Raw genomic sequence first — 17224 nt, 5'->3', positions numbered from 1 at the left:
GTCGCGTGGGGGGCGCGAAATGTTTTCTTCTTCCTAGGGGGGGCATGACAGAAAATAATTGAGAAGCACTGCTCTAAACAAAGAGTGAGCTAAGGATGGCTATTCAAGAAAATGTATGGAAGGAACCTTCGTTCACTGAAAACAATAGATTTAAAGCTTGTGTTGTTCTTATAATAATAATAATAATATTTATTTGTATACCGCCCTCTGGCAAACCAATCCGGGCGGTTAACAACAGTAAAATATAAAAACAATTAAAAACACTTTATCCCTCCCCCCTTAAGACAGTATTAGACAGTATAACATATTAAAAACACAATATCAAGCATAAAAACAGCAGTTAAAACTAAAAACCCTGATATTCTTCACATAAACACTCACCCCCAAGTCAAGGCCTGCTTGAACACAGGACACACAGGGCAGCACTACATGTGGAATTTCCATACAAGGGGTTTCCCAATGGCTTCAGTGTTACAGATACAATCATTACCAGAGTAGGAGCCCTGGTAGCACAGCAGTTAAATCCCAGTACTGCAGCCACAACATTGTGAGTTCGATCCCAGGGCTTAGAGTGGACTCAACCTACCATCTTTTTGTAGGTCAGTAAAATGAGTGCACAGCTTGTTGGGGGCAACTGGATTATAGATTTTAAAATGCTTAAAGAGTGCTGGGCTCTGTAAATGCTATTGCTAAATGCTAGTAGAGCTGGACACCCAGCACTTATAAGACAGCTCTTGGAATCATAGAATTGGAAGGGACCCCAAAGGCCATCCTGTCCAATTCCCTGCCATCCTGTCCAATTCAACAGGATGGGGCTAGATGGACTTTGGGGGTCCCTTCCAACTCTGTGAGTGTAAGGTTCTTGTTTGTATCAACTGCTCAGTTGCATTTTATTGGCCAATGTGACTTTAAAGAGGCTATTCTTCTACAAACAGAAAAACCGATAGCATCAGAAATTGCAGAGTCAGTGCGAGGAGTTGATCACTCTGGAATCTTTTTTGTCCTCTCAGTAGTTACTATTGAAAGCATTTCTGAAAGATATATCAAGGGCTTCAGCTCTCTATCAGAAACAATTTTCATTTTCCAGTCAATGCATATCTTATTTCTTCCACCATTAATTCTACAGTATGGTCTCAATTGTAACCTTAAAAAATGGGAAAGAGCCCATCCTGACCCAAATGTTTCTGAATTAATAAATGTTCTTTATCAAAGTATTATACAGATTAATGCACCACAACTTGCACAATGATTAAAATGACCCTATGTTATGGGAAGCAGAAGCAAAGACCTGAAGAACTTAATTGCAAGGAAGTTCAATGTCATGTACAGCATTCTGACTGGAATCTGTTAAGGCTGGAGAATTTGTCTGTGTAGTCTTTCAGGTTAAAATGGTGTGGAGACAGGCAGGTGCCATTACTGATCTAATAGTGACAAATAATAATAATAATAATAATAATAATAATAATAATAATAATAATTCTCTCCCACATCTCCTCAATGCTTGAGATGAATGAGGGCCTTTTAAAAATTGTATATATAGCAGCTATTAAAAGGAAAAAAATACAATGAAAGTTAGTGTTACCTATTTGCTATAGGCAGGTAACAGAGTTGGGTATTGCCTATATTATGATGAGTAAAATGTATCAGAAGTGGCATATTATTGCCAAGAGCCTTAGAATTCTTCAAAACTCTTCATATGGCCTGGTTGTATAAGATTAGTGGGTAGGGAAGGAACAAAAAGTCTTTAAAAAATGGCCCTGTGCACTGATTATTTTGCATCCAATCCAGAGATAATGTGGTTATCTAATTGTTCAACAGAAATTTAATATAACAATAACAAAGAGTATGATACAAAGCACATAGACACAGAAGATCATCATATGGCTCAATAGTAACTCTTTTTCCTCTCCAGAGTGCATGAAAGACAAGGCATTCCAGAAATTCGCCTTGGCTACTGGGAGTTATGAAGTACTGTCTCATGGAGAAAATTTGTGAATGAGGAGAATGGAAGTATGCAGAGACCTTCCATTCTCCACTGTGGAACTTGTTGCATTGAGGGGATAATAACAGGGTTCTGTGGAATCTGTGCAGATGTGTACCAGAAGAGGAGCTGGGCTGTATGTTTGGTAGAACAAACAAGAAAGAATAAGTCTTTTCTATAGTTTTTGCATTCTATACCAAAGCTGTTGTCTAGCAGAATGCTTTTTCTCTCTTATATACCAGAATCCTTAGAAGCCCTTTGTGACAAATTTGCTAATTTTAATATATAAATTATTTTAATATTTGCTAATTTTAATATTTTAATATTTAATTTTAACACTGAACTGGATTTTGCTGTTATTACAGACTCTGGTCATGCCAGCTTTTTAACAGTTCCTGAAGCCTGAAGAAGCAAACACAATGTCTAGCCTACAGCTTGCTCTACTTGCCATTCCCCTTCCTGGCGTGTATGCATTTGTTGTTACATGCCTTACTTCTGTTTTATGGCAACCCTAAGGGGAACCTATCATGAGCTTTTTGGGGCTGAGAATGTGTGACTAGACCAAGTTCACCCAATGGGTTTCCATAGCTGAGCAGGGGAGTCGAACTCTGATTTCCAGATTTCTCTAGGTCAAGTTCTGGCAGAAATATAGAGTTTGCTATTATTGGCAGTTCTTGCTTTTTGTGATAGCTCTGGGAACATATCCCCCACAGATAAGGGGGTTGTACTATAATTTGCATTTCATAAAATACATTCTTGTAATTCTCAATTAAAGATTTTGCCAGTTTATGGCTGCTGGCTTCCTTGTCAGTTGAATAGTGAATTCACTTGGAGTTTTAGTCAAAACTAAGCTCTTCAAGGTGCTACAACTATTTGGACAACAGGATTCAGCACCTGGAAGACATTCACTATCCCACTGGTATGGCAACCACTCATTGCCTCTGGAATTTACTGACTTTACCTTTCTATAAAGTAAAAGGAGAAACTAACTTTAAACGAAGAGTCTTTTTAAAAACATAATAACCTCCAAATGTCACTTGTAGGGAAATATCAAAAGATCTCAAATTAATAGATAGTCTGGAAACTGACTAAATATGTGTTAAATTACTCAACACCTTAGTTGCTGTAATTTTTTCCAATATGAAAAACGTTTCCTCCCTTGTGTTGTGTTTAATTCTAGAGGACAGAGAAAGACAGTTTGAGAGGTAAAGGAAACATTTTCTAATTAGAAATATTTCTGCATAGAAGGAACAGTTAAAGAGACTGCGATGGAGGTCAAATGTTAAACTGTAGAGCAAATTGCAATTTAGCATTTGATTCAGCTTTTGCAAACACCCTGTTAATGAACCAGACCTTTATTGGAGTTCATATCAATGGTGATTATACTTTTGCTGACAACTCATTTCACCTTATGCATTACCCTTACAATCTGCAAGAATAAAATATTAATGCCAACAAAGATCAGATAGTTTGTCTGCCTCGTTGCAACTTAATGTCTTTTAATTCAAGTAATTAGCTTTTTTGTTTCTGGCCCCAGAGGCTACCTCCAATACAAAAATGATATGGTATCCAAATGAAAAAAAAAAAATCTAAACTTGCTGATATGGGTACATTAACTGACAATAATTAAGACCGCTTCTCTCACAAACATTTTTCTAGAGAAAAAAAAATTAAGCATATGATACCTCATCTAATTCCATTTCATCTGGGCTCTCTCGTGGTTTCATGAATTTCCCATCAGACTTCTTTATCAAAGGCACAATTACTATATAGTAGCCTCTGCAAAGGAAACAAAAGACATCAATGAGGTCCACATAAAGAGAATGATATGCTGATACAGCTTCAGTTTAAAGCTTCCTCCTATATCTAATCTTTCAACAAAGGGATCAGATACCAACTCTATGAGAAACTTGTGTATGAAACTTTTATGTGCAATTAATTTTAAAGATTCATGGATTTCTCAAATGAAGTCAGTTCCTAATTGTATCTATCCAGTAAATTCATATTCTGTATTAATTAACTAAATATTTGGAGTATGGCTATCTTTTTCCTGATAAAACAGTATGATTTGAAAAATACACCCATGATAGGTCCTGAATACTATTAATCTAGATTATGTGGCCAAACACATGAGACAGTCTTATGACCAATGTAAAGATATTTCAAGACTCAAGGTGTGATCGAATCAGAATGTATGGGAAATTACCAAAAGTTAAATTCATTTAAATAAAAATGTATTTATATGAAACAAATGTATTAATAAACCTTTTAATAAAGCTTTTAAAGTGCAACACATATATAAGACTGGAGAGCTGCTACCAAAAAATCCAACCAATCAACCAATAACAAAAAATATTATGTTAAAGTATCTCATCCTATTGGTCCCCTCCCAAATATGACTAGATGAAAGAGAGAATAATTTAAATAATGAAATATATTATAACCCCTGTATCCATGCCAGATCTATTCCCATGGTTACCATGGATAAGTGATGCTAAAAGTTGGCCATAGAGTCCATTACACAATACTCTCCCTGCCTACCATGTATTGGTTTTTTGTTACTGTTTTACAAATGTTATATGCTTTCTACTACTAGAGCTGGGCTGAATGTTCCAATATTAAGCAAGATGGTGCATATTTTGAATTTTATTTTTTTTAAAAAATATTTTGTAGGGGATGGTTCTGTTTTGTAGGGAATACAAGCTGAAAGGGAGGATGAAATATTGCAGCAGTGGTGAAAAAAATTATTGTAATACTCATGCTCCTTCTTCTGCCAACTGTCATGTTTAAGTCCTAGGGACAGAAAGAATATTCAAAATATTAAAAAATAATTTTAAACAGATTGAAAAATATGTTTTTCTAGTATTAGAAAACTAGAGAACTGTCACAGTTCATGACTTATTCTACATAAATTCCACACATGGTGTTTTTCTGCACTGGAAAGAGCATTTTCTGCACACAAAAATAATATTTCTATCCAGCACATGAGATTTGCATTGAAGACATAATTTTTTTGCAGGAAATAGCTTTTTCTGCAGTGAAAACATTTCTACTTAGAAATAGAAATATTTCTGCATAGAAATGTTACCATATATACTTGACTATAAGTCGCCTTCATGTATAAGTCAAGGGCAGGTTTTCGGGCCAAAATTATGGATTTTGATATGACCCGTAGATAAATCGAGGTTAAAACTTATGGACATGTAATAAAGGATCTAAAGGATGAAACAGAGGAGAAATATGCCAAATAAATTACAAAATTCCAGTAGGCATAACTGCTTGCGCTCACAGTAAAGGCTGGATGGATGAAGGAGTAGAGCGGAGTCAATTCTTCCAGAACAGATAACATTCTTGCCTTTCAGCAGGGGATGGTTCCTTTTTTATAAGAGTCAAAGTACAGTACTTACACTGATCCATGGATAAATCAACTGAGGTTTTTTGGGGTTAATTTTTTGACTAATTTTTTTAGACTTATACATGAGTTATACAATATTCCCTGTGCAGAAAATGCCTGTTTTCAGTTAACCACATACAAATTTGACATTGAATAAGTCCAACGCTGTGTCTTTTGAAGCCTTTTCCACAGCAGGAAGAAAACTGGGGGAAAATTACCCATTTCTTCTTTTGAGAATAAACTGGTGATCAATTACATCCTTATTAAGTCCCCATTATGGCTGAGAATGTTTGTATGCCATGATGACTAAATATTGACCTCCAATAGTGGCTGCCATTTCTTAGTGGCTGCTACAGTGGAATGTCATCCCCCCCTCCAAGAATAACACTGAGAACTATGTTACAACATGGCATAGTATTCTGGAGCACTATGTAAAGATGACAGTTGCTAAAGTGAAGGAGCCTAGAGGAATGCTGACAAATTTCATACTCCACTTCCTGTTAATTTTGCAGCATGCCGATGATTTCAGTTTGCTATGGCCTATAATTATGATGATTCTTTGTCCGGTGTGAAGGGGGAAATGGCCAAAGCAGCAAAGTATTGCATTTGATGACCCATCTATAATTGTGGAAGCATTTAAGTTTTTTGTCCAGTACAAGCAGTTGTGCATAACAAGCATTTACCAGATACACACACACACACACTTTTTACTGTGTGTGCAAATTAGTGGTAAAATGTGAGAAAACTGCAATCTGGTAAACTAACTAAACTTCAGCACTCTGAACACTGAAAAATATCAATCTTGTTATGTACTAATATGCATGTCTATAGCTTGTCATCCTAAAAAGGATTTTTTATCTGTGACTCTTTTCACCCCATATGAGCAGAATAAAAAGTGCATAAGAAGTTTCCTTTTATTTTTCCTTTGGCAATGACTTCATGCAACCTGTTTTGAAACGCAGCATGAATTCAACTAATGGAACCAAGCTACTTCCTACATCAATACCCTTAGGTAGCCAGGCTGGGATTACAAAATTCTATCGCTTTTTATTCTAGAGGTCATTATGAATCTCTAAAACTGGCTGCTTTCATACCAAGTAGGCACAGTAGTAAGTACTCATTACAATAAAAAAATTCTGATGGTTTCTTAATGGAAAATATGAGCATTTTGTATATATCCTAAATCTCTTAAATATTTATTTAATTTTAAACTCATCTTCAGTGCAAGTGGCCCTTAAGTCTCAATCCAGCAAAGAGGTGCCCCTTTAACATAGCCAATATATTTTGCTAAGTGCTGGCTTAATAGCTTAATGTTTAGTAATACCATTTTCAATTAGATAAGAGAATTTAATCTTAAAATTAAAAGTAATGTATTAAAATAAAGCACTATATGGATTTGGCCTCAGTCAAAATATGCAAAAGTTAATAGTTCTGAAATTGCTGTAGCAATACAGCTCATATGCAAAATCTACATATATGTGCAAAATTTTCAAATACCAGGTGCTGAAGGTCATATTTCAGAGGAAGGAACTGGCAAAACCACCTCTGAGGATTCCTTGCCTAAGAAAACCCCATGAAATTAATGGGGTCAGCATAAATCGAGAGGCAACAAAGAAAGCTTCCTCTTTCTTCCTGCCCTATTTCCTATTCTATTCTGATTAATAATCTATGGCCCGTTACAGACGGGCCTTGGCTCCGCACCCAGTACGTACTAGGGGTTGGCGAGGATGCAGCGTCCAATCAGGCTTCACCCCTAGTACGTACTAGGGACTTCAAAATGGCAGCGCCCTATACACATGGGCGCCGCCATTTTGGCGTGACAGACGCTTAGCACCCGCATGTCGCAGTGCGGCACCTTGCAGTGTCACAACTGTGCCGCAAGAAGAACTTTTTGCGGGTTCTTTTTGCTGCGCGGGAGAGCCACATGTTTTGTCCTCTGCGGCTCCCTCACGCAGCAAACACGGGCGCTGGCAGAGTGCCCTTTTTGGGTGCTCTGTAAAGCACCTATGAAAACAATGCACATTAGGGAATCCCTTGTCACTATAGGAATTAATATTAACCAGACATAGTATGGAGTGCAAATTTTAGCAACAAGTAGGACATGTTTGCTCATTAAATAAAACATCATTGTTCTACAGCTGCATCTGAACTACAGAAATAATGCAGTTTGACACCACTTGAACTGTCACAGGTCACTGCTATGGAATTCTGGGAGTTGTAGTTTTGTGAGACATTTTGCCTTCTCTGTCTCAGCACTCTGGTGCCACAACAAACTACAAATCCCAGAATCCCATAGCACTGAGTCATGACAGTTAAAATCATGTCAAACTGCATTATTTCTGTAGTGCAGATGAAGCCTATATTTGTAGTTGAAGAATTGATAGCTAATTATTTGGCCAAGGTTACCAGCCAAAGGGTGATACTAGATTTTGAATCCAGTTCTTCTATAGCCAGACCAATGTAACTTTTTGCTTCATCTGTTTATCTTTCTATTGGAAACATTTTTGAAACTGTAGGAAACATAAAAACAAACAAAATACAAGTAACCTGAAATTAAATTATGCCCTTTTTTTGCAGCAAAACAGGGGCGGGGGGGGGGGGGGAGCTATCTTGCAGCTCCTCAAATTAGCAAGTTTCATTTGCCAATAAGCTTTCAGGGACTGCAATAGCAAATCCACAACATCACCATTTTGTGCATATGTAGTATGCCTTCAAGTAATTTATTATTTCCAACTTAGGACAAACCTATCATGGGGTTTTCTTGGCAAAATTTGTTCAGAGGAGGTTTGCCATTGCCTTCTCCTGAAGCTGAGAGCATGTGACTTGCCAAGGTTCAGCCAGTGGATTTCACATCCAACCTGGGACTCGATCCCTAGTCTCCCGAGTTGCAGTGCAACACTCATACCATTAAGCCACACCCGTTGTCTATCTGGGTTTCCATTGCTACTGTATCCATCCTGCTGTATAAACCTCTTCTAACAACAGTGTGTGTTCTTGTGTATTTGGACTCTCTCAAAGGCATCAGATCCTGTCCGATCTTGGACACTAAGCAGGGTCAGCCCTGGTTAGTATTTGGATGGGAGACCATCAACCAATACCAGGTGATGTAGGCCATATTTAAGAGGAAGGAACTGGTGAAACCACCTGTGAGGATTCCTTATCTAAGAAAACTCTATAAAATTCATGGGGTCACCATAAACTGATAGGCCACTGGCACACACACAATGTGAGGCCTTAGGCAGCAACTTACTTAAGTTATTATTGTTGTGTGCCTTCAAAGTCACTTGCGACTTATGTCAACCCTCAGGCGACCCTACCACGGGGTTTTCTGGGGGTCAGAGAGTGTGATTCACCTAAAGTCACCAAGTGGGTTTCTCGAATGTAAATCTGGCCCTAGTGGGTCCCAATTCAATTGCCATGAGAAGTACAAAATATCAGGACCTTGCTGAAATCTGGGAAGTCAATAGGCAGAGAGATAGGGGTGTGTGTGCAGAGTCAAGAAATGCCAGTAAAACATCATGGAAGTGCATGTGTGTGAAAGCCTGACACAGTTCTGAAATGTCAGGGAATCATCCCCTTGCCTCTGGCGTCCCTGAATCATTCACAGAGCACCAATTTCCTATGAACACAAAGTTTTCATTCATAGGAAATTGCTGCTCTGCGAACGATTCAAGGACGCTAGAGGCGAGGGGATGATTCCATAATGTTTCGAAACCATGTCAGAAACACATGTGCACTTCAATGATGTTTTACTGGCGTTTCTTGACTCTCTTAAAAAATCTGCACACACACCCCTATCCCTCTGCCTACTGACTTCCCAGATTTCAGCAAGGTCCTGATATTTTGTACTTCCTATGGCAGTTGAATTGGGACATTTTACTGGCGTTTTACCAGTACTTACCCTGTGGTAAGCGCTGCTGTGAAAATCTTAGAAGTGTGATAAATAGGAATCCCTCCATTTATCAGGGCCTTTGATCCCAGCTAACAAAGGACTTTATCACATGGAGAGGCAAGCATCCTCCTCATATCATTAAATCGCCGTTAACTCTTGTTAAGTGCATGATCGGGGGAAAGATTGTCACACCCCCGTGTGCTTATCCCATTCTTGTCCAGTCTGTAAACAGTAATGGACGCGACATTTGGTATTAATGGAAACTCCTAAATTATAGTAATACCAAATTACATTAATACCAAATGAATGTTTACAGATGGGACAAGAATGGGATGAGTGTGCAGGGGTGTGATAATCTTCCCCCAGATCATGCGATTAACATGACTTAATGACAGGAGGAGGACGTTCGCCTCCTCCGTGTGGATAATCTCCAAAGAGTTAACTGTGGGAGGGAATGCTGTACTGCATGGCGAGGATTACATCCCTGGTGGTGTGAGGGCAACCATTCAATCAGATGGCTGTTGGGGGAGAACTTTCTGAAGGGTGCTGAGGAGAAGTTGAGATGAGAAGGCAGAAGGCCTGAGGTCCTGTCTCACTATTAGTCAGGGTGTCAGTTTTGGAGTATGTTATGTTTGGCTGATATGATTATAAATTTTGGTGTTGTGACAAACCATTTTTTTCTTCTCTCCCATCCAGAACTAGATACGATTTTTAATATATATATTCTTTTCAAAAGTCTCACTTTCAAAAGGTATTTTTTCTCTCCCCATCGAGAAGTATTTTCCACAGATTTCCCGAATGAAAATAAAAGAGAACATTTGAGGCAACATTTACACTAATTACCTGGCATTTCAAACTCAATTAGCATGTCAAAAGGACGTTTGGCAGAGGTTTAAAGATCATTCCTCTGCTAGAAAATTCCAATATGAATGGTAGCTTTGCTTATGCAAAATACTCAAATCCTGGCCATCAAATTAAAAACTAAAATTCTTACTCATTGATTGAGAAGTGCTCATAATTTCTTCTCTTTAAAAAGCTTTCGAAATCTTTGAATAACAGATACTTCTTATGTTTATTGAATTTTGACGAATATTCTTTATATCACTAATCATAATTTTGTAACTGATACTTTAAGTATGTGCCTGGAGGACCAGTTATTTGGTCCTTGTGTTCTTTTCTTTATTGTTCTTTACTTCAGAATAAACATTTCCTTGAGTACTGCCTCTTTTTTCTTTTTGCGCAGCTAGTGCCTCACTGGTTGTCATTTACCAGCAGAAGGCCCAGCAATGGGGGTAACAGGTTAATCATTGGGTAGTGGCAACAAGTTGTTTTGACATTAAAGGTGGTCTCAAGGGGTCCTATCCCGTTCAGCAAGAGTGGAGTGGGACCACAGAGAGCCTTTACATGGTAGCAGTTGGTTCCTCTGCTTCTGTCTTACTCTCAGGGAGGGGGGGAATTTAAGCCGAGAAATCCTTCACACGAAGGTTGCATTCACACAGCAGAAATAATCCAGTTTGACACCACTTTAATGGCCATGGCTCAATAATAATAATAATAATAATAATAATAATAATAATAATAAATTTATTTATATCCCACATTTCTGTGCAACACTCCCGGGGCGGTTTACATATTAAAACAATACAATCTAACCTTAGAATCCCTCCCTAAAATACAATTAAACAGTACATAGTTTTAAATCATACCTTAAAATATTAAAGAAATAAACATAATAAACACAAATCAAACAGTTGCTGTAGCAGAATTCAGGGGCATAAGAGGTTTGGATTTTTGGAGGCCAGTTATCTATTCAGGAAAGGCCTGCCATAAAAGATCCATCATAACAGCTTTCCTAAAGCTGTTTAAGGTGGTAATGTGATGCTTCTCTTTAAACGTAGCTCTGAATAGCTGGAGCAAACACCCCTTATTTTACGATCCAGAAGCCAAACAAAATGGCAGTCTTCACCACACAGTGGTCTTCACCTATCACATGTGTCTACCAGCCTAGTGTCATACGGTGGTGGGACATGTAACAGAGCCTCCAATAATGAGCTATATTTTGGGGCACACTCATATGGGAGGGGCCAGATTATTATTATTTTTTTAAAAATCAAGTAACAATGATAAATTTATACATTTTACTCTAAAGAATTCACACAATATGTTTCTCCAGGAAAAAAAATTAACATTCTGTGCACAGTAAGCAAACAAACAAACAAACAAAATGCCTCTAGTATAACAGGAACCTAGTATAATGCCCTTGCGCTCATCACATCCCCACAATCAGATTTATCACATTCACACACTCACGATGACATTTGTAAAATGTCCTCGTAAAATGTCATTGCTGAAGGACAAGGGCGTGCTCTTCTGTGTTAAAAGATCAAATCATCAGTGCAGAAATGTGTTCGCCAAAGGTGTATGTCAAATTGCTTTAAAAAGAGAATTTTCTTCAGCCTGTGAGCACAGTCAGACTCCAGAGTACACTCAAAGTTTTACAGTTGTAGCAAGCTAACTCCATGCCAGTTGATCGAGAGAGAAAGCTAAAATGTCTCTGAGAAGTTCTGAGAGTTGAGTGTTTGGAACAAAACATGGCTAGATGTAACATAATATTAATATGTCTGTTAATGTGATTAGAATGTCTCCAAATCTGAATGTTTGCTTCAGAAAAATCCTGCTATGATCCAATCAATCTTTGGAATCTGTCTCAATAAATCCAATTCAGTTTAGGACTCACAAACCCATTTCATTTTGGAGTTCAGTTTGAAGTACACCCCAAGTAAAAAGATTGCAACTCCTCTGCTATTTGGTGTCCATAGCAGAGGTGCCATTACCACCATTTTGAATCTGAAAAAGAGAGCTGCTCAGCTTCAAGGCTGCCTATAAGTGTAGTCACAACAGATTACTCTGCTTTCTGGACATGAAACATGGCTTCCTGAAAGATTGATTCCTTGATGGGCTGTCTTTACTCAGTGTAAATGGATGTTCAGAGGCCTTTTTAAAAATTACTTCACATATTCCAGTTCTGTTATTATAGCTAGTTTCTGGTGAGCTACAGCACAGGTTCAGTCATAATCTCAACATTTCCATGACTTATGAGAAAGATTAGCATCTTCTAGCATCACAGAGGCTACCATTACTATTTTTCCTGTCTTTTTCTTGTAATTACTTTTCTCCACAAACCTTTCCATTGCTCTCCATCTTCCAACGTCCTTCCTACTGCTTCCAAATCATGGATTTGCTGAATTAATGGCAATGGTTTTATTTTTCACACTTTTCCTTGGTTAATGCCCAAGAAAGAACATGTATCTGTGTATACTCCTGTCACCTTATCCTGAAATTGTTTGATCAGAAATAAAATGAGCACTTCAATTTACAAAGCCCATGTGATTAAAAAACAAACAAATAAAAAACACCTCACTGGAGAAAAACCAGGTTGCAAACCTACAATATTTAAACAACCTGCTCATTTTCCTCCCCATTTCCTTTGCTGCACACATGGGAATCTTATAGGCAGCAAGTATCACTGCAGCTAGAGCAATAACACTTATTGACTGTGCTGTGTTTCATGCTTTTCTGGCAACTCTTTATTGTCCATTGTTTTGAATCCCTGTTGGCACTATGCTGTCAGCTCTTTAGTACTATCTTTGTTGTTTAATCTGCACACAGCCATTTAAGAAGTCTTGTAAACCATGTTGCAGAACTGCAAGCAGAAACTGCCAAACCCATTTATTACAGAATCGCTTTTTAGTGTTAAATCACAACTTGCTATTTTTAGAAATAAAAATCTCTTTCTAAGTAGTGCCCATAATAAGACTTTTTTTTTGAAAGAGCAGTTATTATTTCAATTAATACAAATATGATGCTGCTGAACTATTATATACAATTGGCCTTATTTCTACAGTTTTGTCTTATGGTCTTTTAGCCAACCACCCTTATTAAAGTACTTGACTTCAACAGGTCTTGGATCTGCTTTAGACTTTGCAAGAAACGGATGACAAGGTTCATCTGAATGTAAATTACTTTACAATTTCTACATAACTGAGGGGCAAAAACAAGACTCTAAGCAAAGAGTTGTATGCTAGAAAGGTTTGGGATGGGAGGCACTTAAAGTTTCATGAGGTGGTCAAGTGGTGCCTCTTTGTTTCTTCTTTATTTTACATTATACCCTGTACTAATCTATCCATCATTATACTGCACAGAAAAAAGATCTGCTTTTATTTGAAAGGAAAGACACAGACCACTTGATCACTTAATGAAATTTCAAGTATTCCCATCCTGAAAATGTCACAACACCTATAACACACCTACAGTATATCTACGAGCTGTGTAATGGGTTTGTGTTGGTTGAATTGTATGTTTTATATAACCAATTGCTAAAACATTTGTCAATGGTATGAAAAGACTGTAGAACCTTTACTCATAATCCATAAGATAAGTATGTGCACATGCTTGATTTTACATGTCCTTGTGTCAAATTTTTATATCCTCTTCACATTTTCAACTCATTGTATAAATATTTGCAGAAATATTGACAAAAGGGCAGGCTTAGGGCCTGCTCACCATTTTTAGGTGGTTGTGTCAATATCAAGAGTTTGGGAGAATGAGGAAATGATCATTTCTACTGTTCTGAATGTTTTGGACACAACTGAGATTTCTACATGGCTAAGTAATAACTGATAAAGAGCCAAAACTTCCTTTTATCATGTGGCCAAGTTTTGTAGATGCTGGAATATCGGCGGCAAAGTTGGATGTAAGGAAATGTAGTGAACCATTGTGGTTTGAATTCTGACTTGGCCATAAAAACCCGCTAGGTGATCTTGGGCAAGTCACACACTCACCCTCAGAGAATGGCAATGGCACATCCCCTTTGAAGAAACTTGCCAAGAAAATCCTGTGATAAATTTGCCTTAGGGTCACCGTAAGTTGGAAGGCACACAACAACAACAACAACAACATATGACTTTATAGCAATAGCAACAGTACGTACATTTCTACACAAGCTTACAAACTTGTGGTTTGTGAGTCAGTGGCTGCAGTACAGGCATTTAACCACTGCAACACCAGAGCTCCTAGACTTTGAATTTGGGCTTCTCTACACAATTAAAATACTTCTCATTGCACTTGAATAGACTGCAAGTATATACAAGGATGCACATTATCAAATGTGTACCCATCCATCTATTTCACATGGATTTGCATAGTTGCAGATTATTGGCAATGGGAGGATGAACAGATGTGAATTTGCACAGGAACGTGCAGACAATTAATGGTCACTGCAAATGTGCAAAAGTCCACAGCAATTTTTATAATATACTTGTGTGTACACTAGCCTCCAGATATGAATGCTTAAAGTGGTGATTCAAATATTACAGGTGTCAGTATATACTATGAAACTCCTTTACTTTCAAACTTTAGAATGAAGCGCACATGAGAATGAGGCAACAATACTTCCTTAAATGTACCCATTCCCCATTTTATAGATATTATTCAGTATGAAATTTGGCAGTCATTTTGGGTTCCACTGAATACATAGTCCATAGTTTAAGTACTTAAATCCTTGTATCCACCTAAAATAATACACGGTTGCCTACAATATGCCACACAGTATTAAAATTATAATTAAATCTAATATACATGAAAATGAAGATAATATGCAAGTTGCTAACCACCAGAGACCCATCTTGATTGAAAATGATGAACTAACTTGGACACCTCACTGGCAACAAGCAAAAGCTAGAGCAATCGCATGAGATAAACACTACACACAGCAAACCCTAGTATCAACTAAGTACTTTAATTAATCCTTGCAACATTTGTGTTACAAGACCACATATAATACAACAGCTGCCTAATAGATATTTTAATACCATATCTGCACAAATAGTACATAGGCAAAAATGAATTGTAAGAAAATAGGTTTAAGGGAACAACTTCTCATAAAGCAGATGTATGTACATACAAGTGCGTGGTGGAAAGGGATTATTTTCACCTGTTCTGAATATTGTTCCCCAGATGCAGTGAAATGAAACAGAACAGTTATAAAGGTGAGTAAGGAATTTATCATCGTCTAAGCTGATAATAAATAATCTTTTCTCATCAGTGATGGAAAAACCTTGATAGATGCATATTAGAAACAGGATAATGTGCTTTACCACATACTAGACCATTAAAGCTCAACATATTCTGAATTGCATGTGTACAGAGTTAACTCTTTTGTGAGAATGGGCTATCTCTGATCAGAATTAAGGTTTGGCAATCCTCTGCATTCTCATAAAGACCAAAATCGCCACATATAGCACATGAAAATTTTGATTTTTCTGGGAGAAATAACCCCAAACAGACAAACACATTGGTTTTATTGCCAATGGCAACCCTAAAGCAATCCTATCACTTGGTTTTAGGGATCTGAGCCTGTCACTTGCCCAAGGTCACCTAGTGCTTTTCCATGGCTCAGTGGGGAAGTGAATCCTGATCCCCAGAGTTGTATTCCAATGTTCAAGCCAATGGACCATGCTGGCTCTCCATCTACCTTATTTATTTAATAACTCTTTACAGTACTCCAACTAGTGTGGAACATACTAACTGCTTTGTAATGGAAGCACTCAGAAAGAGGAACTGTAACACTAAGGAAATTCTTAATGCATATCCGGTGACCAGGAAGCCTCTAGAAGGACTTAAAACTGTATCAGACTCTCTCTGCAATAAGGAACTCTGGACTGAAGGCTGAAAACTGAAGTTGGAGACTACTTAAGCGAGTAGAAAAGCAACAATATAGTTAAAGCAGATTGACTTATACATTATATTTAAAATGTGTGCTATTGATTTCTTTGCTCTTTCCTTCTCCCTGTGCTCCCAAAGATTTTCATATTCATTGACCATGTTAACTTAAAAAGGCATCTCCCATGCTGGAATCCTGTTCAGGCATAATAGTAACTGCATTCTCAAATGTTGGATAAGATTGGTCAGTAATGAACCCATTAATTCCTCACACACAGCCCTCTCTTACACTTTTGACTTGGTAGACACAGATAAGATCAAGGCCATGGTCCTCATTGTTCTGTTCAGTTCTGGGATCCCATGTAACTTCTATGACATAGATTTGTGCTACACTAAAAGTGCATAGGATTTTGACCTCTGCTTCCTGAAGTCTAATCTGCACTGCAGAAATAATGCAGATTGACACCACTTTAACTGTCATGGATGAATGCTATGGAATCCTGGGATTAGTAGTTTATTTTGGCACCAGAGCTCTCTGGCAGAGAATGCTAAATATCTCACAAAACTACCAACTCCCAAACTCCATAGCACTGAGTCATGACAGTTGAAGCAGTGCCAAACTGCATTATTTCTGAAGTGTAACTAAGACCTAAGTTTCTGAATGATTTGGTATCTTCTAAACCTTGTAAAAATATTGATTATTTCTAGAATGTGACTGAAAGGAGCCCCTCTAGATAAAAAAAAAAAAAAGGTCTCTTAAAGGTTTTGATCCTGTACAAACTGCCTATATATTGGAGATCCACAAAACATTTTATTCATCCCAAAGTATTTCTTGGGAACACTAGACATTATCAAGAATTTTTAATTCCTACCTCCCTGGTCAATTTAAATTAAATTAATATTTTCTGAAATATGACTCCACTTTGTTATCTGTTGTTTTATCTCAGACCTAGAAGATGGCTCCTGCCAATAAACAGCTATTGTTTAGAGGACACAGATTCAATAGAGATCAAGCTAGGGAAAAAAGAATGTGTGCATCAAAACAAAATGATACTGATGTTTATCTAGTGTAATATTGCTAAAGAATTTTAGCACCCTGACTATAACTTCTGAATAAAAATAAATAATGATTAGTGTGAATAGTTAAAAATCAATTCCTGAAATGTTGCATGTGTCCAGATGCGACACAGGGTCAGTGGGAGGGGAAGAGAAAAACACAAGGGGTTGGGGGAGTGAG

At 37.5% G+C, this 17224-nt stretch overlaps 1 protein-coding gene across 50 annotated transcripts in view; it reads right to left on the bottom strand.

Moving 5' to 3' along the window:
* The window catches only part of PTPRD (protein tyrosine phosphatase receptor type D), a 1118901-nt gene that overhangs the window by 133578 nt on the left and 968099 nt on the right, over nt 1–17224 (bottom strand). For all 50 annotated transcript variants that reach the window (XM_042455420.1, XM_042455423.1, XM_042455433.1 and 47 more), the window contains one exon: nt 3667–3760. In XM_042455420.1, coding sequence (XP_042311354.1) covers nt 3667–3760 — 94 coding nt within the window. The remainder of the gene's footprint in view (nt 1–3666; nt 3761–17224) is intronic.

This window comes from Sceloporus undulatus, chromosome 2, assembly GCF_019175285.1.
Source record: "Sceloporus undulatus isolate JIND9_A2432 ecotype Alabama chromosome 2, SceUnd_v1.1, whole genome shotgun sequence".
Lineage (NCBI taxonomy): Eukaryota > Metazoa > Chordata > Lepidosauria > Squamata > Phrynosomatidae > Sceloporus > Sceloporus undulatus.
The sequence above is the reverse complement of the archived record's forward strand: the minus strand, read 5'-3'. Positions and strand labels throughout refer to the sequence as shown.